General features: G+C 46.6%; 1 protein-coding gene across 1 annotated transcript; it reads left to right on the top strand.

Annotated features, from left to right (window-relative positions):
- Positions 1 to 267: 267 nt before the first annotated feature.
- Positions 268 to 24,910, top strand: METRNL (meteorin like, glial cell differentiation regulator). The gene is made up of 4 exons (XM_032706970.1): positions 268 to 539; positions 6,257 to 6,645; positions 23,188 to 23,247; positions 23,939 to 24,910. The coding sequence occupies exons 1-4, from the start codon at positions 427 to 429 to the stop codon at positions 24,253 to 24,255; spliced, it is 879 nt and encodes a 292-aa protein (XP_032562861.1). The 5' UTR covers positions 268 to 426; the 3' UTR covers positions 24,256 to 24,910.
- Positions 24,911 to 25,441: the final 531 nt, after the last annotated feature.

The following is a 25,441-nucleotide window of genomic DNA, read 5'->3' as shown; positions in this document are numbered from 1 at the left end:
GCATCATCCCTTTCCTCGGGCAGCCCGGGAGGGCCCAAGGCAGGGCAGGAGCGGAGCGGGATCTTCCTCCGGGCACCTACAGGGGGACGAAGGGGCGAGCCCGGGACGGGCCGTGCCCGGGGGCGGCGGCGTTTCCCGATCCGGCGCCGCGTTTTGCCGGCGCAGCAAGTGCCGGAGGAGGAGGAGGAGGAGCGGCGGGGGGAGGACGGGGGAGGAGGAGCCGGCGCTCGGCCGGGGCGCTCCCGCCCCTCAGCTGGGAGCCCGCAGCCAGCGGGTGCGAGCTGCAGAGCGGAGCAGGCGCCGAGCCGGGATGCGGGAGCCGGGCATGGGGTAGCCGCGCTCCCCAACCATGTAGGCGAGCCCCGGGCGCTGCGCCCATCGCTCCCCGCCGCCTGCACCCCGCGATCGCTCCGGGCCGGGGGGACCATGCGGAGCGCCCCGCTCGCCGCGCTCCTGCCGCTGCTCCTGGGGCTGCGGCTGCTGCTGGGCGGCGGCGCCGCGGCTCAGTACTCCAGCGACCTGTGCAACTGGAAGGGGAGGTGAGGCGGGAGCCCGGCGGGGAGCGGGGGATGCCGCGGCCATCGCCGCCCCCGCCCGCGGAAGAAGTTGGTGGCGAGCACAAAAGGGGGACCCTCCCGCTGCGGAGCCCGCCCGGGGCTCGGGGGAGGGAGCGGCACACGGCGGAGAGAGGGCTGGGGGCGGCTCTGCCTCCTCCCCGGCGGGCAGCCGGACCCTCCCGGGGGGAGGGATGGAGGGGCTGGGGCGGGATGGGCTCCCAGCGGCGGGATGGAGGGGCCGGGGCGGACTGGGCTCCCCTCGGCCCAGCGGCGGGATGGAGGGGCTGGGAGGGGGAAGGCGGTGCCAAGTCCGCAGCAAAGAAGTTTCTCTCCCCGCGACCATCTTCCCCGCGGCCCCAGCGCCCGGCGGAGGCGGCAGGCGCGGGGCAGGGCCGGCTCGGGCCGCTCGGGCAGCCCCGGCTCCGCTCTGCCCGCGATGGGTGCACCTGCGCAGCGCTCCCGCCGCAGCCGGGGCGGCCCTCCCCGGAGCTCCTGCTGGCCCCCATCCCCTCTGCTGCCTTCCCTTCGCGTCCCGCACTTCGCGCCGCAGCCCCCGGCGGTCACTCCCCGCTCCCGGGCGCTCGTCCCGCGGAGATGATGATGATGATGATGATGATGATGATGATGATGATGATGAGCCCCGGGAGCGGGGGCTGGCACAGCGGCCGCGCTCCTGATTTATTCTAATTGCACCGCTTGAGAAACCTCTCCAGTTCTCAAGTGTTTATCTCCCAAATTATCTGTGCTTTAATTGCTTGTAGTATGTTTAACGTGTGTGGTTGGGTCTGTGACCTTCTCCACTCTATATAGGTTTAAGAAAGCGACTCTGCTCAACCAGCAAGTGTTGCTGGGTCAGACTTGCTTGAAGGGTGAAATGGTTCAATTCTAATATGCTGTTCAAATCTGACTTTCTGTAGCATAAAAGTTTGACCGACCAGTATCAGTAGGGTATTTTCGAGTAGGGACAATGTGGAGTGGGGAAACAGCTGGACTGACTTTCAACATCATAATTTCTTGTCTGTCACTGTCTGAAATGTGCATATGCTTGGTATTTTACTTTTTTTCTGGACTTTTCTTGACAACTGACACGTAGTTAATTGCAGTGAATCTACTTGAAGGCGACTGTGTTTGACAGAGACCAAACTTTTTCGTTCTGTGGTAAAATCCTAATTGTATCATTTTGCTTTACCAGCCTCCCCCCACCAAAAAAACCAACCAACAAAAAAACCCTGTGCCTGCTTTCATCCCTGAGCATCCCAGCTGCAGGTACTTGCCTGGACCATACCACAAATACTGCAGCATATTTTTTAAAAGAATAGTGACAAACCCCTGAAATCCTGTCCTGTTTGACTCTTACTTTTGTCCTGTTCTCTTAGAGCAAGCAGTGACCACTCCTGTCAACTGAGCAGGGATGGAATAAGCAATGACTTGAGTATCCACTAAGGGGGTGATGCTTGGGGTGGGGGCAAAGTGAAATCTCATTTTCTGTAGCTGAGTTTGGGTGAACTGGCAACGCAAGCTCAGATTTACTCACCTGTTGCTCTCGTGAGCAAAAGTGGTGATGGCTTCATGATGATGCTGTTGGAAGTGGAGAGAAGGAAGAGAGCACAGTTCAGCCTGGATGGTTTCACTTGCGTGAGAGAGTTCCAGAGTCCAGGTGGATTGGAGTCTTGGGAGGGGATAAAGTAACCCAGGCTGACTTTGGCCCTACTGGTAGCAAACAGGTGTTGTTAGAAATGCTGGCAGTCCTAAGGCCATTAAATATCATCTGCTTCCTCCTAAAAGAGAGCAGTTAAGAAGGAAAGAAAGTTATTTGCTGTACCAGTAAATACCATCTAATTAAATATTTGTGTGGATACTAATAGCTATGTGGGTTAGGAAGTTTTTTTTTTTGTATGGAATGTAATATTTTGAAGTTGTGATGCTTTTTACCTTAACTGTTGGAAAATGCTGTGAATACCAAAACATAGTCTTTTCTTCCCACATTGAAGTCCTAGGTTGTCTTGTGCTGGTGGATTTGAGAGTCATGTCATCTCCTACAGTAAACCTGAAGGCCTTTTCTCACCTTTATGTACAAGTCTATATTAGAAGAAACAATCTTAGAAACAGAATATTCTAGATATATTTTCCTTTTTTCCCCATTAGCTTATGGAAAAGTGATGAGCTTATACCCCCGAGCAGGATGAAGAGCTTCACTAGGATTCCTACAGCTCTCCCTCATGCTTCCAGGGAAATCTGATGCAATGCACAGCTTGACACCTGCAATTTAAGTGCACTCAATAGGCCACAGCAGCATCTTAATAAATAGCTTGGCAGAGAGCTTCCAGGAAAGCTTTGTCCAGGAGAAAGCAGAAACCTCTGTGCCGGGTGTCTGGTTATTACTTCTGCTGTAAGTTCAGGGGTTTGTGCTGCAATGACCTCTTGATGCTTTGGGCAAAAGTGGTTCAGTGACAGGCTGAGAATAAGCTGGGCTGGTGTGTTTGACTTTAGGCTGTAGAGAGAGAATTCAGCTCTGATGTGGCTGCTTTGTGTCCACTGATCTTACCTTTGGTACTGGTGGATGCTCTGAGGAATTCTGGGTACTCTCTACGTTGTCATCTTTAATTAAAACCTCCAAGTTAGGATCAAAAGTTCCCTTCATTCACTGCAGTGTGCAGGGAGGACATGGGTGCTTTGAGGGCTCTTCAGCACATCTGTGATAGAATAAATAAATAAATAAATAGCTTTTTTCTTTAAATGACACCTGTTGCACATTGCAGCATAACAGCTCTGCAGCAATACTGTAACAGGTCTTTCAGGGCAAACATAAGGGGTGGCTGAAGCCAGAAAGGGAGATGAGTGAGGAGACAGATGCAGTGATTCAGGATGTCCTCATGGATTGGTATGAGGAACTAGTGCTTGTTAAGTAAGTCCCAGCAAACAGCAGAGATTTAAAAGGGATGATGGATGGCCCATCCATCACTGTAACCATGAAACAGCTGCCTTGTCTCCTTGCCATATACTCTAAAAACCAAAAAGCAAAACTCAAATGAGTTTGGGGGTGAAAAAAAAAAGGCTCCTGGACCTCCATTACTGTATGGACGGGGTGTGTGTGGCTCCTGTCTAGGGAGAACTAAACCTGGTGTTAAACCATCCCTGTGTGGTGACCTGTCATTCTGACTCAAAGCAAAGCGACGGGTTTTACTGGATGATGGTGGTTGCTGTTAAGCAATGTGAACATGTATTTTGAAATCTGCTTAAGTTTTGAGTCATCCTTTATTATAAGGCTTAATGTGTACAGGTACTTGTGCTTGATGTATCTGTCTAATGGCATCACTCTTGCCTGTGGGATATAATTGGCTTTCAGAAGATAATTTCAGAGTCCACCCTGTTTTTTGTTTGAACAGCGTGAACGTTTGAACAAAATTAATGCTAAGACTTTTTTTTTTTTTTTTCCTCTGGCAGAAATTCACTGCCTCAGTGTTGTTGGGATCACTTGCAACAGCAGTTTCACTGCATGAGTTCAGAGTTTTGCCCCTGGTATCTTCCTTCTGTTTAAGCACTCAGGCTGGATTGTGCCAGTATAAGTCCTGCAAAACCTCTGCAGCTTCTTTTGGTGTCTTGATGTGTGAGAGTAACTTTCTGCCCCTTTGCTGAGGGATAAGGTTTGCACTGTTTAATTTTACTTATTCACAGCTTGCACATAAACAGACTTCTGTGTTTTCTGTTGAGTGGCATCATGTGTGTGCTGTGCTGAAAACTGATTTTGTGGACCAGATGTGGATTTACAGTCAACTTGAAATATCCCATTGCAAGTTAAGTTTCCTGAATGTGTTAAGTACTACTGAATTTGAGGGCAAGAGACTAAAGGTTAAAAACTCGTCCCTCTTTTCTCCTCATCTGTGTTCTTGATGTGGCTTTCAAGATTATTCAAAAGCACATGTTTGAAGGCTCTATTGTTATTAAATATGACTTTTTTCTTTCTGAGCTTCCTCATGTAACCTCTATCAAGTGGGTCGCACCAACACTCAAAATAATGAGTCATGTTAACAAGTAAATGCAAACCATATGTTTGTTGTTTTTTTTTTTCCCTTTTACACATTGCTTCTAGTTAGTTTCTAAATGCTGACTTGAATTTAAAACCTGTTCAGCACCTGAGTATATCTTTGGGATGAGGAACTGTGTATTTGGACGTTTCTGTTGAGGAACCAGAACCTGATGTCATCACTTGCACTACACTAAAATACGTTTTTGCCACAGGTTTCCTGTGTAACCTCAGACGAGTCACTTAATCCTTTTTAATTATTTTTTTTTTCCCCCATCTTGATTCATGTGCCTACAAGTGGGAATGTTGTGAAGCTTCCCAAAGTCCTGCAAAGCAGACTCATGAGCTGTGATGAAGAGTCTGGTTTTGGGTAGTGCTCTAAAGGCACAGAATATAAGATGCTTATGTTTGAGAACTGGGTACACAGCGTAGGAGGAGAAACAAGCTTGGTGGTGAAGTGGTTTGCTCATACTCACTTTATAGGTTTGTGACAGGACAGAGACTGGGACCAAAGGATTTTTTCCTAGTGGCCCAAATACTGCAGCCAATAAACCAGGCTTCCCACAACTTGCTCTTGTGACTGGAGTGCCTGCAGTGCCAGTGCTTTGAGTCACGTCAGGTAAAGAACTGGTGGGGTTGGTCCAGCATCAGTGACAGGCAGCAAGGGTTGTTTAGAGCTGCCCTCAGCTTAGGCTGTGGGCAAGCAAGCCATGGGGATTTATTAGTCATCCTGCTTGCCCACAGTGGTTTGCTCTCCTTTCACCAGCAGCTGTTCCTGGGACCCCCGTGTTGCTCTCCTGTCCCATCTCTGTGGTCTCTGTGAAATGACTGTTGGGGTGTTAATTTTTGCCCGTGGTGCTCGGACTGATGGTGGCCCTGTGCCCCAGTGGTAGTAAATGGCCACATATTCCCTTTTTGGCTGAACACCCATAGCTGTGTGTCTGCTTGTAGCCCATCAGGGCTGGACAATAAAGTGATAAACTAAACTTAAACCTCAGATTGGGAAGTAATAGGGGAACAAGTACCTACCAAAGAAAGCAGCACAGTTCAGTGCTTCCCCAGCTATGACTGGGGACTGCAGTGTCTTTTCTTCTGACCTTCCAGTTTGGAGTTTGGGGCTGCCCAGCTGGGCCACAGGGTATCAGTAACACACAGAGCGTTGCTTCGCTGCAGTTCACAGGGTGAGCTTGGCATCCCTCCCAGTTTCAGATCCATTGGGAATATAGACTTGGAAGGGGAACAAAGTACTTGGAAAAAGGTGGGGACTGATCTGTGAAGCTGGAGAACGTGCTGGTTTGAGCCACCACCAGGAAGGATTTGGGGTGTACGTGTTTTGTTGGTATGCACCGAGTCATTTGCCCCAGCTCAGCTGATGGGCAGTAACTGAGGCTGTATTAATTTCATTGCTTTTGATCATGTGCTTATATCCTACTTAATTCTGAAGCCTATTACTAGTGGTTGGACTTATTCTTTTGGGAGATGATTTGAAGTTGTCCCATAACAATAAAACTGAAGTGTTGCAACAGACCTGCGTTGCTGAGCTGGATGAGCCAACACTCAGTGCTGTCCTGGGCTTCCTGCCTTTGTTGATGTGGGTCTTTGAAGGTTTGAGGTTATGACAATCATGTTGCTGGCTCTGTCATTTCTCTAACTTTCTCTTTCTTTCTTCCCCCAGTGGCTTAACTCACGAGTCTCACAGGAAGGATGTTGAACAGGTCTACCTCCGCTGTTCCGAAGGGTCCATAGAGTGGATGTATCCCACGGGAGCACTCATAGTCAACCTGCGACCCAATATTTCACCTGCCTCTTACAAACATTTGACTGTTTGCATAAAGCCCTTCAAGGACTCTGCAGGAGCAAATATTTATTTGGAAAAAACTGGAGAACTGAAACTCTTGGTCCGAGACGGAGACCGCAGTCCCAGCAGAGTGTATTGCTTTGGCTACGACCAGGGGGGCCTGTTTGTGGAGGCCACTCCTCAACAGGACATTAGCAGGAAGATCACAGGCTTCCAGTACGAATTGATGAGCAAGGGGATAGCAGCTGATTTGCACACAGCTTCTGGTGAGTTCCGGGGCATTGGTCGTACTTCCACACGCTGCCTTGGATGCAGAACAGATGGCAGAGTGAGAGAGTGGGAGAGTGGTTGGGACTGAGCTTCGTGTGCTTTTAAGGACATATTTTATGAACAGGCTGTTGAGGAAGACTTGATTTTTTTTTTTTGTTTTTGTTTTTGTTTTGTTGGTTTTTTTGGGGGCCGGTAGCATAGGCTGAATTGCAATAATTTGTTGAGGGCTACAGTGTGAAGGATCCCTTGCAGGCATGGGGTGAATCACAGGAGCTGGCTTTGCCCCATGCTGAACTCCAGCGTGAACTGGGCTTCCCAGCCTTGCTGTAACACTTTTCTAACTACTTTTTAACTCAGTTTTTAAGACCCCACTGCATGTTTTGAATAATAAACATTTAAACAAGGAGGAACTCCTTTTCTGCGGGGTTTTTTTTTTCCCCTTTGCAACTAGTGCTACTTGCTGACCTAATTATTGCTTTTTCTTTTTTTTTTTTTTAAACGAGGAAAATGGTGTGTTCCTTCCTCAGCTCTGTTTATTGCAGTCTCCTGAGCATTACTGTGCCATGGCACTTCAACACCATGACAATACTTTTACAGGGCCAATGTTGTCTTCTCTCTCAACCATTATGAAAAGCAAGTTTTGCAGGGAGGAGTTTTATTTATAGCTTATAGGTAGGAGGAGTGGACCGACTGAAAGAGCTAACTAGCCTGTAAAGTCTGATACCAAATACATTTGGGAGCAATGGCTCTAGGTGTGACCTAATTGTGCTGATCAATTAGGCAGTTTGAGAAGGAAAACGGGCATTTGTGGAGGATGACAGGGAGAAGGGGGAATTCCCTTTAGGTAGCTGGTATCTGGTTCATGCATCTCATCCATTCAGAGTTGCCTCTAGCTTTTATCCCCAAAACCAAGGAGGGGAGATTCCCAGAATAGCCTGAGGAATAGCAGATCCAGGGTAGTTTGTCTCAAATGACTACACGGGTTTCAAGGTTTAGGTATTTTTAGTGGGGAACCAGATTTGTGGCAACCAGATGATTTCTTCTTTGAAACGTGGGCTGCCTTCTCTCAAAAGAGTGAAGGGGAGGGGGAGAAGAGTCCTCACAGCACACTTGGGATGACTCAGCCCAGGGCCAAACCCTCGGTGAGTGAGCCTGAGCAGCCCCAGTTTGTAGGCTGGGCAGGTTCTGTGGTGCTGATGCTTTGCCCGAGATGCTGCTTGATAAGCAGTGAGGTGGTTAATTAAAGTGCAGCTCTATCTCCCAGGCATTGCATCCCTCATCCTTCTCTGGGATGAGTGACTGCAGAACTCGTCCCATCCTCTCCCCTCCCCTGGCTCCCTTCCACAGCAGGACTCTGGCTTTGGGTGTTTGTGTATTTGTGCAGACTCGCTGCCCTGCCAGTGTTTGGATGTTGTCACAACAGCTTGGATGGGGCTTTATTTTTGTGCTGGACTGAGATGAGCAGTTCTAGGCTCAGTCAGACTGAGGGCAGGGCTGATGCAGTAACCCCAGCAACTGATAGGTGGCGGCTTTGCCATTAAAACAGAAAAAGATAAACACAAACATTCCAAATTTTAAGTCATCGTCTTCACTTTTGCCATGTTCACAACTAGTAGCTTGTTATGGAGAGTTCTGCTCTGCTTCTACATCACACAAAGTGGGGTATCTCTGAAGAGCTGCTTTCCCAGTAAGATCATTTATGCAAAGATGAATATGCTCTGCAGAATGTCAGCTATGTAGTAAAATTCCATTACAGGAGACATTAAATACATTGTTTAATCAGTTACTCGGAGAATGTTCTCAGATTCAGTGCTTCTTTCTTTGACAGGCTATGAGGATGGAGACATGGGCAGGCTAGTGAGAAGTGACTCAAATTTACCAAGAAAAGTCATACTTCTTTTTTTCTCCAAAAAATTGTAATTGCTTTTGCATATAGTAAATGATATGAGAGAAACACTACTTGTCACTGCTGGGTTTAGTCTGCACACAGAGTTTCTCCTGACCTTTGCTAACATCAAGAGGATTTGCTGCTGACATCCTTTACCAGCACACGCCAGCACAAACTGCTGTGTTTTCAGAACTGAGTGCTCTTCTTTCCACATAAAATCTTGGAGGTTTTTAAAGCTGATGGGAGTGTCTTTCAGAGGCTTTCATAAGTCTGGCTGAGGACTGAATCCAATTACAGCCCTCCTCTTTGATAGGCACATTAAATCACTTTTTTGGTGACTGCTGTATTTTCGGCTGTAACAGACACTGGTTGAATTTCAGTGCTGTCTTATGAAACAATGTGGTAGGGAATCTGCTCCATGCTCTGAGTGTCTTGTTTGGCCAGAAGAAGCTTTTTAATAGTTCATCAGCAGAGCCTTCAGGGCAAACTGGGGATCTCTATTGTATTTTAAATTATTTCTCTTGCCTTTTTTTGGATCCCCAAACTCTGAGGAGGGGCTGGGGGGGGGTTGAAAACACGATGCAAATGCCATACATGACTCTTTCCACTACTCATTTAGATGAGCACTTTTATTCTCCTATAAATATCTATATGTCTGGGGAAACTGCCAAATTGCTGCCTTGTGAGGCTTCCACAGAGCAATATATTTGAGGCTCTTTGCAGTTCGTGGACCTGCTTTCTTCTGGAGCTGCTTCTAGTTTTTCTGTGAAACCTTGGAAGAAATGCCCTTTACAGAGCTGTTCATTTGGAGGGGAAGTTTACAATCAATTCACTGAAATCACTGGAGATTTATCAGAGAGGAGGCTCAAGACAGAGGCAAGTGCTGACCTTAGAGTTGAAAACTGGGTTTAAGGTCCTGTATTTCTCTCTAACATTACCTCTGTCCCTTGGTCACAAACATAGCTTAAGGTGTTTTCTTGGCTGCTGCACGCTGGAAAAATGAGGCTGCTCCTGTCTCAGTTGCAGTTTGACAGAGTTCAGCAGAGCTGGCAGTAGGTGTGAAGAGATGACGAGGATGTGAGGTGCTGTTGTAGGTGGGGGCTAAGATGTGCTGGGCAGAGGAAGCTGCAGCGCTTCATCTGGTGGCAGAGGACTGAAAATCACAAATACTGCATTATTTTCTTGTGACTGCAGAGTGGGGAGATGATTATCATAAAAGACCCAGGTGTGGGGCTCAGTAATCCAGCCCTCTCCTTGTGCAATAACTACTCGCTAACAACTTCTCCCCACTTTCCCTAAATGCTGTGTTTGTTTCCTGGTGATAATTGTTGTACTCTGCCCTTGAGTTTACTCTCTCTTCCTAACCTGGCATCCCAGCTCTGATTAAAGGGTGTAAGTCATCTGTTTAATACTTTAATGACCTGTTGTGTCCTCGGAGTCCTGACATTGCAGGGTGCATCAACAAATCAACAATGCTTGGCAGGGTGCCTGTGGTTTAATTAGAAAACCTCAAGTTTTATTAGTTTACAGCCATTCTTTCCCACTTAATCAGAGCCTACCAAATAATTCAGCAGGTTCTGAATTGGCCTTTCCCTTTTCTTGGGAAGGTTGAATGACACAGGGCAGTCTTACAGTTTTCCAGATTTTGGTGGTTTAACCCTTTTCATGGCTCTGATTCTGCCTTACCACGTTTTCTTAAGATTCCCTGGCTGTAGGAAGTATTTGTAATATCCTGAGAGGTTTTAATTCAGATTGCTGACGTTTGGTGTGGGAAGCTTTTTACTGTGATAGCAGCAATCAGAAAAGCACGTTTCTGGGGGCTTGTTTCTTAAGCTGGAAAGAGGATCAAAGGCAAGCAGGGCTTGTCACCATCTAATGGGAGTAGTCCCTAAGAAGGGTCACCTTGACAATTCAGGCATCTGGATGGGCGTGTTCTCCTCTTGATGCCCAAAGTGATGGGTGACTGAAAGTGCTTTTGATTTCACATTAGGTTTTGGGTTGCACCCCTGTGTCACTGCCATCCACACTGATGGTCCATTAAGCAGCCAGGCTCTGAAGGTGTTTGCCCAGCTGAAGAACTGAGGCACTGTGACATTTTGGCCCGAGGCCAGTTGAGAATCAGCAGAACCTGTTTAAGTTGTTGAATTCTGTTGATTCTGATCTCTTCTGCTTGAGCTGGAAGAAAATACTCAGAATCTCTGCTATACTGGCAAGTAGACAGAGGTTTTGGCAAAAGTGTTGTTTGGCCATTATAGTTCCTAGAAGTTTCCTGAAGGTGATGACCCACACGAGCTTCTCAGCTGTAGTGGAACATGTGCCAGGTCTAGGTCTGCCTTGCAGCACAACAGGCTGCTTGGATTAAACTCCTGTGGGAAATGTGAAGGTCCCTTGAGAATCATTTGCTTTTTCAGTCCTTCAGCTTCTGCTCAACTACTGTGAAACAAGAATCTGTAGGTTTGACCAAAGGTTTTGGAGGGGAAGGTGAATCCTCTTCCCCTGTCCCACCAAAGGACCTTTATTTTGTTACCTAAACTCTGTGTTTCAAGAGTGTTGCATCAAGCTCTGGATCCAGCTTTGTGTAAGCTATGTAGTTTACTTTCCCCTTTGCACTCATGGGGCTGTCTGTAATTTAGTTGTTAGAGCTGAGGAGGTAAATTGAAAGCCCTTTCATTACCCACCCGCTTTTGTGTAGCAAAGAAGTCAAACTTTAACAAAAATGTCCCTTTATCTTGATGGCATCTACTGACTTAGTGCAGCTTTAGTAGCTCTTTTATATATTTTCTTTTTTAATGCTGGGTACCTGTCTGAGAATATTAATAGGTAGGAGGTACAGCACTCGGGTGGGTATCTGAAAAACAAGGCAAAACTGGATAAATCCAGTTATGTAATTAACAGTATTGAGCTATTTTCTGTATGCTGTTAATTCACTGGCCTGAGAAAACAGACTGGAAATTCAGAAAGCTCATAAATATTTGGGCTATGCCAGTGTTTCTGCTAACAAATGGGTTTTTGAAGCACCCCTCTTAACTTTTGATCTTTATTGCAGTGTGGGTTTGGCAGAGGTGGAGCACCAATCTGCTGTATCTGTGCAGGTACCCTCCCAGAGAGAGCTCTTTTGTCATCCCAGCTCGTAGGATCCTAATCTCCTGCTTTCCTCCGGTTGCTCCCAAATATCCATTTTATTTATTTATTTTTTCTTTCTTGGAGGCTGAATGTGCTGCTCAGCTTCATGACCTGAAGCAGCAGCTCATAGCATCACAGAATGGTTTGGATTCCGAGGGACCTTTAAAGACCATCTGGTCCAAACCCCTGCAATGAGCAGGGACATCTTTCACTAGACCGGGTTGCTCAGAGCCCCAGCCAAGCTGGCTTTGAATCTGTCCAGGGTCAGGGCATCCACCACCACTCTGGGCAGCCTGTGCCAGTGTTATACCCTCACACTGGTGTGTTTTTCACTTCTTGTCAGAGTGGAAACCTCCTGGTTCCTGGAGGGAACCGCAACGAGGAAGGCGCGGTCGGTGCCCGCTGTGCTCGTCAGTGCCGTGGGCAGGAGAGGTGATGGAAAGGGGCACTTGGAACGCTTAAACTGAAAGTCCCTGTGACCTTTGTGCTTAGCACAGGTTCTGCTTGAGTCACCGTGACCATCTGAGATGTTGGCACCGTGTTATGTGGCAGGGTGGGAGCACCCCTGGGTGCTGTGGGGTTGGCAGGGGTGTTTGTTCTAACACACCCCATCTTGCTTGCTTTGTAGTTTTTTTTCCCTTGTTTTCCACAGAGGATAAAACTCTCATACCTCTCGGGGTTAAGCAGTGTTAGGAGGGCTGGAACTAGACGGTTTTAAGGTCCCTTCCAACCCAAACCATCCTGTGAGTCTATGATTTGCACAGAACAGGTTGATACCACACTCCTCCCATTGGGGTTTGCTGGTGAAATGCACAAGGAGCAGCAGAGCAAAGTTGAGGGATCTGTCTATAAGCCTGAGCACACCTTGCTCAGGGAGGCTCACTGTTGCACTTAAGGGTTTGCTGATTTAGTTGCCTTATCTCTCTCTAAAAGATCAGCAGCAAGTTTTAAGAGAAAAACGTCGGAAAACAGCCTTTAACGCAGTTGTTCAAAATACACTTCAATTATTGGCCTTATAAGGGACCCTTCTGACACTCCTAGTTCAGGATACTTTGTTTCCAAATGGTTTTTTCAAGAGGCTCTGCCACAGTAACTTTCTCTTTGCCATAGTAAAAGATGATACAAAACTCGGTGCAAAGTAACTACAAAAGTATAAACAGCATGCCCTAATCCTATATGTATCTAAAAAAGCACAGTTAAAGCTAGTTTTTGAGGGCATATCACTGAACTGGATGTCATGGGTCAGCATCTAACTGCATCAGGCTGGCTGCTGTGTTACACTGCCTGGAGTGGGATTAATTTTGAGAAGCTGGAAACCTGCTCCAATTATTCGTGTGCCTGAAGTGGTCAGGTTTGCAGTGAATGATTGACTGGGTGGGAGAGTTTGAGAGCAAAGTTTTAGAGTTTCTTCCTGTGTAAAGTGGTTTCAAAGTTCTGGTGCTTGGGGAACGCAGACCCCCTTACCTCATCTGAAATCGAGCAAGGGTGGTGTTTTAGGGACCTGAGACTCACTAAGGTGAAAAATATTAGACTGGGAAGTCTTCACCTTAAAAAACCAACAAAATTGGAGGGATACCCTAATTTAATCTCTCCTTTCCCCAAGACACTGGCTTTGCCAGCATCTCCTGCCCCTGCTCGTCCTTTGATGTAGCCAGGACAGGAGTTGATTTTGCAGTGGGCAGAGGAGGTGACAATGGGGCTGCAGTGATAAATACACAGCTGCAGGGGAGAGGGGGAAGAAAATAGCTTATTTTTGCTAGACTGGCCACGAATGCTGTTAGCTTATTTCTCAACTCAGTGGGCAGTCAAAACCAATAAGCAGTCAGGTGTATTGTCCGGGCAGCTGGGGCTCCCTCGGCTCTGACCTTTCTGTACCGCCGAAGATGGTCCCACAAACAGAGCTGCAATCCTGCAGAGTTGCTTGGCAGTCTTTAATAATGCTCTGTGCTTGCTCTGCAAAACTGTTTAGTTTGCTAATTCCTGAGGCTGTAGCTAAAGAAGGGATGGATGGGAGGGCGGGGGAAGTGCATTCCTCTTCCCACTTATTGAAACATGGGCCAAAGCTTTCCTGTCTTGGGGTCTTGATTTGCAGGACTGAAAACCTCTTTCACCTTAATCTGTGCTAGAAGCCAGAAAATATTCACTGTAATACTGCACAGATACTTGGAAGATACTCTGGACCTAAAGCTGTGGTGGAGGTTTAATGCTTGGTATTAAGAAGCTGCTCCTGTGTAACACACAGGCTTGGCCAGTTCAGCTGTGCTGCTGGTTCAGATCTGTGGGAGGATTTTTTGGTATGGGTTGGGTGGGCACCCTCTGACTCCTCTATGGGATTTGAGTCCTGCAATGGGCATAAACTCTGCTTTTCTGTACTGAAGCCCTGGGAGACTTGTGGTGATCCTCAGTGCTGGGATGTGCACACGGAGCCTGGCCTGGCTTTCCATGGCATCAGCATCCACCCAGATCACCCTGTTTGTACAGGATACACCTCTGCCCCAGCAGAACTGTCAGTGGCCTTACACCAGCTTCATCTATCTGCAAGTGGATGTGTGAAATTTAGGAGAAAAAACAAGTTCTTATGTAGAACAGGTGAATGTTCTTAATATGACCAAGAACTGTGTGCTGTTAAGTACGAAAAGGTGATGTATTGTAAAGCTTTTCCTGTTACAAATGGGAGACCTGAAGTAACTTTTTTATAGGTTAACTGAACAACCTTACAACATCTAGGCTCTGGCTGTGTGAGGTGTAGCCCTTCCACAGCCCTTCTCAAAAATAGCCTGATCAAATAAACATGGTTTTATAATGAAACCTGGCCTTGTTCCTTCAGAGCTCTCCCACATACCAAAAAGAATTTGATTTCTAGAAACAGGAAGGAGAAAGACCTTTGTGGATCTGAATGCACATACGCTGTTTTTTCCTTCTTTTTATTTCTTTCTCTTTTTTTTTTTTTTTTTTTTAAGACACTTAATCTTTGATCTGTCATTACTCCACTCTCAGGGTTTAACTTTAACCAGCCACTTGTTACTTAATTCTATTCCCCTGCTCCATAGAGGTCATTAATGGACCGAACCGAAGGGGAGGGAGGGAGGGAAGGCTTTGTGTTCCTGGCAGGATTCCAGCCTGGCAGTAGGTGCTGGCTCCAGCCTCTCCTAAACCCCTGGCAGGGGCAGAGGGAAGTGCTTGGCTGCACCGTTTCCCCAGGGCATGGGAGTAAAAACACCTCACATTTTCATTTTCTGCCTCACAAGCACTTCATGACATCTCAGCTGAGTGCTGTGTTAGCTATTGGAGACAAAGCCAAACAGGACATCAAAAATTTTCCTTATAACTTAATGTTTTCTGACTCGTGTGTGATTTTACGAGGCTTTGGAATGACATTTTCTTTAGAAGAAAGAAGAAATATTTTCCGAGTGTATTTTAGGAGGGGATGAGCCAAGCCATAAATCTCTGTGGGTTCTGAGTCAGTGGAATATTTGCTTTGGTGCTGTGCTGTGGGGAGGTGGATGGGCAGCTCAGGGGTGGGATGCTGATGCTGCCTGTGCTGGCAGGTTTTTGTGGGGTGACAGGGAGAGAGATCCTGCCCCAGCCCCTCCTCTGCTGGTCAGAGGGGATTAGAGGAGCCCCTCAACCATCTGGAGGCACCTCTGACTTCCAGCAATTTGTCTGTCTTCATGTTTCCCGTTCCTAATCCCCCTTGGGCAGCACTGGTAGGTTTGAGGAAGGAGAGAGGTATTTTCTGTGAGATAAACAAATAGAGCTACTTTTTTATGGCTTTATAGTGGTGTTTGGTACATGACCAGCAGGAGACATTCCCAGCAGTTACCTTGCTGCCAGCTTTTCCCTTTAACTGCAGTTAGGGAGGGAGAGAGGGAAAGCAAAGGAGTGGCAGATGTGCACACGTGCTGCTGGCACAGGAACAGGGGCTGGTGCAGTTGCAGAGACACTTCTCGTTTGCTGAGCTCTGCTGCTGCAGTGCAGAGAGAGGAATTTAACTGGGCATCTGATCTGCTGAGTGGGGCTTTTTGGACACAACACATTGCAGATTTGACTGTAACAGAGGGTTTTTACAGAGCTGTGATGCAATGGGTAAGAGTAGGAGCTGGGCTGGGAGCTGGCACTGATCCAGTCACTATTCCATTGCTGCTCACCCCAGCTCTGAGGTTTGCTATGGAGGAGGAGGAGATGGGACAGAAAGAAGTGTCTTGAAGCCCTGTCACTTATGTTTTCTCCTGGATTGATGCTACTTATGCATGGACTTGGAGGTAGAGTTTAATAATGGCTAATGCTGCTTGAATAAAAACTGCTATGTGGAGTTTTCATTCCTTTTTTTCCCCCCGTTTTGTTTTAAATTTTAAACAAATGGCTGTTCGTGTTTCTAGCTGACCTTTCAGCTCATTTGTTAGAATGGGTGCTGCATCTTGGAACAGCAAAAAGGCATCAACTCTGCAATCCCAAAGGATCCTTATGTGCTCTGTAGCTGCTGAGCCAAGTTTCAATTTGAAAGCCGTTGCAAATGGAGCTTGCCTAGTACCAAATCTCTTCCTCACATTGTTTACACAAATAGTGCATCTTTGGTACTTAAGGACTTAAATACCCTCTTGGAAGACGTTTCTGTGAAAAGATAAATTTCTGGTTTATGGTCTCTTGTCTTAACATTTCTCAGAACACAAAGGTCATCACATGCCTAATGGTGAGGTTCACAGTATGCTTTTTTTATTCTTTCTTTGCAGGAAGGAAGTGGTATTAACTCAATTGTCTTGGCACAGTCTATGCCACAGCCTACGAAAGTCTGCATTTCATTAAATTTAGTTGCAGGTTTAAATTGTTCTTGGGCAGTGTCTCTATTTTCAAGTTACTTCTGGAAACTTGTACATAAATGCAAGTTGAACTGAGTGTTAGAAAGGAGCTAAGACAAGGAATGGGAGTTGACACTTCCTTTTGTGAAGGGGTAAAAGCACCAGTATCCCTTCTGCACATGGAGGGGTCAGGGAAGGATGTCCACTGTAGCATCATGATCTTGGTCCAGCTGCTCAATCACCATCTGTTCCTGTACCAAATCTGGGCTGTGTTGTGGCTGTAGAAGGGAATCTGAATTCTGTGTCTGTGCTCATGGTCCTTGTTCTGAGCTGCCTCTTCTGCTCAGCACAGGGGCTCAGATTAACTTTCTAGCAAATATGGGGAAGGACACTTCTGCTTTTAGAGGACCACTAAACTCTCTCAGTATGTAATTTATAACATTAACCTTCTATTCACTGAAGAAGCACAATCTCTCATTGCAGCCTCCCAGCACTTAAAGAGGGCTTATAAAAACAAGGGGAGAGAGTTTTTATGTGGGCAGATAGGACAAGGGGATATGGTTTTACACTAAAAGAGGGAAGCTTTAGGTTAGATGTTAGGAAGAAATGTTTTACTTGGAGGGTGGGGAGGCCCTGGCACAGGTTGCCCAGAGAAGCTGTGGCTGCCCCGTCCTTGGAAGTGTTCAAGGCCAGGTTGGATGGGGCTTGGAGCAACCTGGAAAATGTTCCTGTTCCTGGCAGGGGATGGAACCAAATAATCTTTAAGGTCCCTTCCAGCCCAAGCTGTTCGTGATTCTGTGGAATTCTGAGGCTTGTTGATCCAGAGGACTGGGAGCAGCACTAGCCCAACTCTCCTGTTTGCTCTCTCACTGGACATTTTCCTACTGACACGCTGGAAAAAGTGCAGTGCTTGCAGAAAGCCCTGTAATCCTACCCCATCCGAAGACAGGAAAACCTTTTAAAACCAAAGAGTGATGAGAGAGCTCCTCTGTGTGTTGTGACAGCATGTCAGTAACTTCCAGCCCAGCTGTGGAGATGCTCAGTGTCTTCTGGGCCCGTTTTCCCTCTCTGGGGCTGCAGGTATTGTGTGAGATGCAGGTGTGCTGGGTGCAGCTCTGTTGGCCTCAGCCAGCACTTCATCTCCAGTACGAGAGGCACTGACAGTGCAGATGCATTGATGTAGTTTGGGTGGTGTTTCGGTGCGAGGGTTGTGAGGGTTTTGAGGTTGAGTGTTGTTTTGGCTTGCTCAGGAAGAGCTTTCTGAGGGGGTGAGGAAAGTCGAGGTGTATCTAGAAAGGAGAAGACTAGTCACAGCCTGGTAAGCCAGAGTGGTTGTCAGATTCTTGCCCACCTCCACTGCAAAGCAGCAGGTCTTTTTGTTTGGGATATAAGCTGTGAGAGGTTTGTTTCTTGGAAGAAATGTTGCTTCTTCAGAGAGGAAGCCCAGGCATACTTAGGAAAAAATAATTACAAGGATTTATTCCACTTTATAATTAGTTAAAGTAGGATAAGGGCAAGATTTATTTTTTTTCTTGCTCATATGATGTTTGCCCTTAAACTCTTGTCTCCCAGATAAATCATTGGTCCAGTAATCAGTTTAGACATAGTCATTTCTGCTTAGGACTCAGAAATGATGGAGAAATGCACCATCACTGGAGAAACCACATGTCTATTTTTATAATCTGCTCTCAGAAGTCTGTACTGTGTGTTTCCAGGAAGGAGACTCATCCTATGATGCCCTTTCCAGTAGGGTGCTGCCAGCAAGAGGTGCCAATTAGAGAGCTGCCAGCAAGAATTTGAAAGATGTGGGTGGGTTTCTTTGTTCCATATGAACTAATGCTGATGTCAGTCTGAACTTCCAACCAAGAGATGTGTCTGGGACCCCACACCAGTACTGGAGGTGCTGCAGTACAGGCTTGGCTTAAATCAACCCGGGCTGCAACAAGACCCATCTGAATGTCTTGAAGAGAAAAGGCTACTTGTTTTAACCAAAAGATTTAAGCTTAGAACTAACAGAAAACAAGCTTCAACCCTGCCTGGGCCTCCTCTGTGGCTTTTGGTACTTAAAAGGTCTGATTGCTCTTCAAAGGGTTATTCAGAAGTACCAGCGTGTGGGTGATGTGTGCCACCGGCAACTGGAAGCTCAGATAAAGAGCTCAGTGTTTCCCTCCCCCACCATCCACACCTCCACCGCACCGCAGGCACCCTCTCCTTCACCAAACCGAAGGGTATTCCTCGGTGCAGCGGTTTTCTGCAATTGCTTTGTGTTAAAACATTTTCACTTCTGCTTAAAGGGTGTCTTCTCTTCCTGTGCTCGCTGCCGGCGCGGGGGGGTGGATGTTCAGCACAGCCCACCCAGGGACAGAGGATGGAGAAGGGCTTTTGGGCTCACTAAGTGGAGTTCTGGTGTGCAGGGACCTGCAGCCTGGCTTGCCTGGTGTTCTTGAGAGATGTGAGGTTGTGGAGCACGTTGAGAAAATTAGGACAGGCAGAGGAGGCTTCTTGCTTATGGGTTGGAAGCTGGTTTAGGGGTAAGGTGAGGTCAGTCAGACCCATGGGTGGCTGTTGAAACACAAATGTTTCAAAAGAGGATCAGGCCCCTTCATGTGGTTTCTGTGACGCCTGCAGCCAGAGCCAACACGTCTCGGTTGGATGTGTCCTGCAGGGAGCTGTCATCCTAAACCACAACGATGGCCCTTCTGTAACCCCCACCTCCTCCTCTCCGAGGAAAGGAGGGTTGCATGCGAATGTCACAAACCGAAGGAGGAAGGACTGGAGCTGTGTGTGTGAGCTGAGACAGGACAGCAACACCACCCACCGTGCTCGAGGCAGAGATCTGTGCTAAACTGCAGCACTAAAGGTGTGCTTAAATCCATCCCCAGTATTGGAGAAAATCCTTTCTGGACACCCCAACTCTGATGCTGGCTGAGCTGGGCGCCACCTGGGGCTCATGGCAGCTCCTCAGGGCAGGTCCCTCTCTCTTCCTGAGCGTTTCTGCCTCCCTGAGGAGAGGTCCAGGAGAGGACCAGCAAAGTGTTTGACAAAGCTGTTGGCCAACAAGTGCGGTCTATTGTTAGCACCACCACGTCCTCCTCAGTAACATCAGGTTCAGAGGGCAAATCGCTCAAAGCAGCTGGGACATGACTGCTGGCTTGTGAGGAATGATGTAATTACATCTCCCTCTGCGGGGAGGTGAATAGAGAGGCCTTTGGAGGCACTGGACTGGGGGGGGTGGAGGGAGAGGGCTGCCTCAGGTTACTTCAGGTCAGGATACTGTCAAAATCCATCAAAGGCATTCCCAGGAGAGTCGGCAGCCGACGTGCACAATGCAGGCTTTATGCCACCGGTGGTGGAGTTGAGTTATAGGCATCTGGGCTTTAGAGGGCTTCAATAAAATGCTGCTTTTCTCTCTCTCTCTTTTTTCCCCCCCTTCCCCTGCTGCTGTATGAATTAAGGCTCTTTGGCTTATCGAGTTAAAAGGAATTAGAGCAGCTGACGTTGATATTGTTGTTGTTGCAAGTTCATAGACTTGCTTTTGGACGCGAGAACCTGGGCAGCCCTCGAGATGTCCCCGGGGAGTCGGGATTGGGCAAACACAAACACAGACACCTTGTTTAGTGACCGGACCTGTTTCCCCAGAAAATGAGCATCTTCACCTGCTGTGCACGGCTGAAGTGCTTTTCCTGGTTTTCTTTTTTCAGTTAGAAGGATGCTTCCCGTTCTAGCCTGAGGTGTGTGAGTTGTTTTGACCCACGGATGGAGGGAAGCACCTGCTGCCCGATCCAGAGGGAATGAGCTGAAACTGCTGCTCAAGTCCCAAACTTGTGCCATAAACACACAGACTCCTTCCTGGCTGGGATTCAAAAGAAAGTGTAGGCATTGCCACCTCCTAAGGATTTTGTTTCTTTTATGAGCCTGGATAGGAATGAAGCTTTGATTGTAGCCAGTGGATGTTATTTGCTTTTTAATGGTCCATTTACCTCGGCAGTAATCCTTCACGACTCACTTTCCATCTGTGCTTGCATACCTTGTTTTTGCCACTTGCGAGATCTATTTGATACTCTGTGAATGCAGATGTGGGAGTTGTTCCACAGAAGAGGATTTCTGGTCTTCATCTGTCTGGTGTTGCAGTGATGGGTGGTGGAAAATGGTTGTTAAAGCAGCTCACATGCCACCACACTGCTGTGAGTCAGCTGGATCTGAAGCAGGTTTTAAGCAATGATCTAGTGTGAGCAACGCCAAGCACTTTTAATTTCCTCTTGCATTTAAAAGGCTGCAGGATTTTGCCTAGAGTCCACAATTACAATGATTTGATTCTGTGTATACATGGAGATTTGTTCATTTGATTTATTACAGTGTCAGTCTATTTAAATGGAAGGAACCACTTTTAAAGTATTCTGTTTTTCATCTTTTATGCTGTTGCTTGTGTTGCTCTCCTTTGGAGAACAGAAGTGCCTTAGTCATCTTGGTGTTTTCAATTTTCCAATGGGGTTGGATGAACTACAGAGATGTCTGGTCTAAACCAAGACTGTTTTCACTCAGACTTAAAAAGGCTGAGATGCCTTTTTATTATTAGGTCTTCGCAGAGCAAAATATCTGAAATCCAACTGGATTTTGAAGATGTCTGTCAGCTGTGCTTTGTTTTGGAGCTTCTATCCATGTGGAAATGCTGTAAGATTCACACAGGTTTGCAGATTCCCTCCATTTGATTAATCTAAGTCAGGTCTTGATTTGGACAGAGGGAGGCTGGGGAAGAGGGACATTTCCCCTGGATGGATTTGGTCAGTGCCATGAATGAAACAACTCCATAGTAGGATGTTTTGTGATTAATCCACTAAAACTTGCCCAGAGAACTGGTGGAATCACCATTCCTGGAAGTGCTCACATTACGTGTGGATGTGGCACTTGTGGATATGGTTTAGTGGTGAGCACAGTGGTGCTGGGTTAGTGGTTGGACTCGATGATCTTAGAGGTCTTTTCCAACCTAAATTGTTCTGTTATTCTAGTAAAATTTTCTCTGTTGGACATTTGGTCTCACCACTGATCAAAATCTCTTTGAGTCTAAAAGTTAAAATATCTTTAGCCTGAATTTATTCTGGTACTCCATTTAGGTTCAGGCTTCATCTGGTTCTGCATTTCTCATTATATTGAATGTTTCCAAAAAAGAGAGCTGAAATGGTATGTGGGGAAAGAAGGACAGGAAAGGCTGACTTTGTTTCTAAGGGCCCTGAAGGCATTCAGACAAAACAGAAATGCCAATTGATCCAGATGCTATTTTGCCTATTCCTTGTCATTTCTTTTGGAGCTTTTTAACCTCCTTGAATTATTCCTTCAAATACCCCTGCCCAGAAATGTGCATTTTACATTCCCTTTAATCCTATTAAACAGTGTGTTACACTGTGTATTAATCATCTGACTGGAGCAAATCTGGTGGATTTGGTTCAATAATCCTTCTTTCTGGATCACTGCTTTCCTGGGACCTTGGAAAAAATAAGAGATTTGCCATGTCTTATGTTAGAGTGGCTTGTGCTGACAGAGGAGCATCAGAGGCACCAGCTGCATGTTGTGTAGACAAGTTTAAATCTACTTCTTAGGGCAGTGGATAAACTTCTCTGGGAAGCAGGTGGGGGTGAGAGGAAGGGCGTGACAATTTTGGGAATCTGGTAACTGTTTTCAGATGTTGAGGTTCAAAAACTGATTTTTTTTTTAGGGGTGGGGAGAAGTGGGGTTTGAAGCTTCAGTTTGGGGTTTGATGGTGGAATGTGTGATGGAATCAGCTGAAGCTCCAGGGCTTCACCTCATCTCCAGTGGAAGCCCTGCTTTGCTGTAGTTCTGTGCCTGTGCTGATCCAGGGTCTCCATTTTTCTGACTGATGTGTTGAGATGACACCAAGTGACAGACAAGGGCTCTGATCCTTGTGCCACCGTGGACAGACTCGCTGAGCATCCCCAGGCAGGGCAGACCTTGATAGTAAGCAAATTCCTGAACTCAACAGGGTATTACAGAAACATCTGTATTGCAACTACAGCACCTTCTCCTCAGAAATATCTGGCTGAGTACAAAGAGGAGCCACATTCTTGCATTGATTAGATTAGTGCAGATATCCAAATGTTTCCAGCAGTACAGGAAATGGTCTTTGTGCTGCTTGAGCTCGAACAGATATCGAACAGATATCGAACAGATATTGGGCTCAAGTTTCCGCTTTGCCTCAGCGCCCTCCAACACATGCACTGGGGTTTTTTCCTCCCCTCTTTGCCTCCCCCACTCTGTAACCTTCTGGATCTTTGATGTGGTGATGACGAAATGGCTGTGAAATAGCCCAACAACACTGGATAGAAACTATAAGAGAGAAGCTTTGACATCAGAATATAAAAAACACACAATCTTACATTAAGCTTTTGAGAGTGTTGAATTTACAGCAGAGCATCCTGCAAATGCACCCAGCATCAAAATATATTTTGCATAAGCACAGTGAGTGTGTGGGGTGCTTGCTACACAATATATCCCAGCAGGATTGGTAAAGAGAACCATATTCATGCCTAGGTACAGAAGTCTCACGGGGCCTTTAGAGTCAGCCTCCACTTCTTGTAGTGGTATTGGTGTCTTACAAGCCTTTAAACTGCTTGTCTCTGTGATGTGTGTATGTGTGTTGCCGCATTTTTGGTTAATTTAAATGGTTTATTTATTTACTCTTGTCTAGTCCTTTGCTAATTCTGACCCTTCCTCTCCAGCTCCCTGCCGACCATGCAGCGACACAGAGGTTCTCTTGGCTGTCTGCACTAGTGATTTTGGTGAGTTGTTGCTTCCCCCTGATGCCAGTGTGACATCCATAAACACCAATGGCCACCTCCTTACCCTTGGCAACGTGCACTGGCAGTAAATGTGGTCTAAGGGAGTGCATGGAAGAGGGAGGAGGACGTGGTTTGAAGGACCTCAAAACCATCTACCATCTGCCCAGCTGGCACTTCCCCAGGGTGGACAGAGGGACCCAGAAACCACAATAAAAGTAGAAGTTCAAGGACTTGGGTGCATCTAGGAGAGGCCTTTACTTGCTGCCCTACAGTGTTGGCTGACTGCTGACAAAAGACCAGAAGTTTCAATAATTGTCTGTGCTTCCCTTTTTAAAGGGGAAATTAATATTAGCTGGTATCTGTGATGGCTGGAGAACAGAAAGTAAGTTGTCAGGGAGCATTCAGCTTATTGTTGGAACTCTTCATCATGATTAATGCTGGTTTTCTAATGTAATTATTTCTCTGTTTATATTTAATATATATGGGTGCCGTTTGCTGGACAGGTTACAAATATAAACTGTAACAAATGCAAATATATACTGGAGGTTACTGGATAATCTTGACTCTAAAAATAACAAAGGACCAAAACTGGGGCTTCCGTGGTGAAGTCAGTCCCCCTGGTTGCACAGGGCTGAGTTTGGATGAGGGTTTTCCAGAGTAATTAATCCTTAAATATTTTCTCTGTTTCCAGTGATCAGAGGCTCCATTCAAAACGTAACAAACGAGGCAGAAGAGCAGGAATCCATCATTCATGTTGGTGTCAACAAACTGTACAGGCAGAAGAGCAAAGTCTTTCAGCTGACAGGGGAGAATGGGAACTGGAGAGGACAAATAAAGACCTTGCTGGAGTGTGGGGTGAAGCCAGGAGATGGAGATTTCCTTTTCACGGGACGTATGCACTTTGGGGAGGCCAGGTTAGGCTGTGCCCCTCGTTTCAAAGACTTCCAAAGGATGTACAAAGAGGCAAAAGACAAAGGGCTAAACCCCTGTGAAATTGGCCCAGATTGAACCCCCCTGTTTGGCTGAAGGTCGCTTTTAGCGCTTGGCCAGGAATATTTCCTGGTCACAGTGAGAACTCTGAAGAAAACTGGGAACTGAGAGGCTGGACAGATCTGGAGGGCAGGAGAGACCCCACAGGACACCCACAACCTGCTCATAGACTAATGGAAGCAACAGAGGTACGAGCTCAGAAGGCTGCCAAGCAAGCAAGGCTGGATTTTTAACCAATCTTGTCCATATGAATTAAGTTATTATATTTTTTTAGTGACTTCCTTAGGAAAACAAACAAAGAAAAAACTCCCACGTCTTAATAAAAAAAACCCAAATGAAAGCCAAGATGCCTTTGTATCTTTTTAATACTAATTTTTAAAAATGTCTTAAGCTGATGTAGCATTTGGTATGGCGTATTCTGTATAAATGGCCAAGAATGTGATAGAGCACGGTAAAACATCTTAACATGGATGCTTTGTAAAAAGCTTGGTGTACAATTCAAAGTTGTTTCTTATGACAGAAATTTATGGAGCCAAACTCTTATGTGTGTGTGTGTGTTTTTTTTTTTTTTTTTTTATTTGAAAGAATGTACAATCGCCGCCTGCAATTTTTTTTTTTTGTCCAGGCTGGCAAATTCTTTCCATTCCAGAGAAATAAAGGTCCCTGGATTTGACACATGCTGTTTAAAATCTTTATTTTTTTCCTCCTCTGTCAGGCTGATCTCGGCCAGTCCAGATGTGCTCAGAGATCAACTCTGGGCTGCTCGCTTGTTTTGTGGCTTCTCTGAGCAGAACCAGAGTTCCTGTGAGGCTTTAGAAACCACAGTGTTTTTCAAAGGGGAAGCAGGAGCTATTTTTGGAGATTTTTAGATATGTGTCCAGGCAAGGCTTTAAGTGTTCTTCTCTCTGATGCCGATGGCGTTATTTCGGGAACGGCTCCAAAGAGCAGGCTGCCCCTTCATGTTCAGCTTGAAGCTTTCATTTGTGCTGGCTGGCAGCTTGGCACGAGGGGGATGTTCATGCCTGTGAGTCCCAGGGGACAGGACCAGGCCACCTTATAAAAAGTAAGCACTTTAATAAGGGTGGGCCACTCCTGCAGGCAGTGTCCTGTGGGACACTGTTCATTCCCACTGTTCCCCATAGCCTGCAATGCCTCACTCTTATGGTGCCTTCACAGGGATTTTAACCTCTTGCCCACGTTTGTT

Source organism: Chiroxiphia lanceolata, chromosome 19 (genome assembly GCF_009829145.1).
Source record: "Chiroxiphia lanceolata isolate bChiLan1 chromosome 19, bChiLan1.pri, whole genome shotgun sequence".
NCBI classification, from domain to species: domain Eukaryota; kingdom Metazoa; phylum Chordata; class Aves; order Passeriformes; family Pipridae; genus Chiroxiphia; species Chiroxiphia lanceolata.
This window is presented reverse-complemented; position numbering and strand designations above follow the sequence as displayed.

What these genes read in the sequence shown, in the direction of transcription:
- METRNL (XM_032706970.1), top strand. Translation starts at nt 427, where the DNA reads ATGCGGAGCGCCCCGCTCGCCGCGCTCCTGCCGCTGCTCCTGGGGCTG. An exon ending in CTGTGCAACTGGAAGGGGAG is followed by an intron (nt 540 to 6,256) that starts GTGAGGCGGGAG and finishes TTCTTCCCCCAG; the next exon opens with TGGCTTAACTCACGAGTCTC. An exon ending in TGATTTGCACACAGCTTCTG is followed by an intron (nt 6,646 to 23,187) that starts GTGAGTTCCGGG and finishes CTTCCTCTCCAG; the next exon opens with CTCCCTGCCGACCATGCAGC.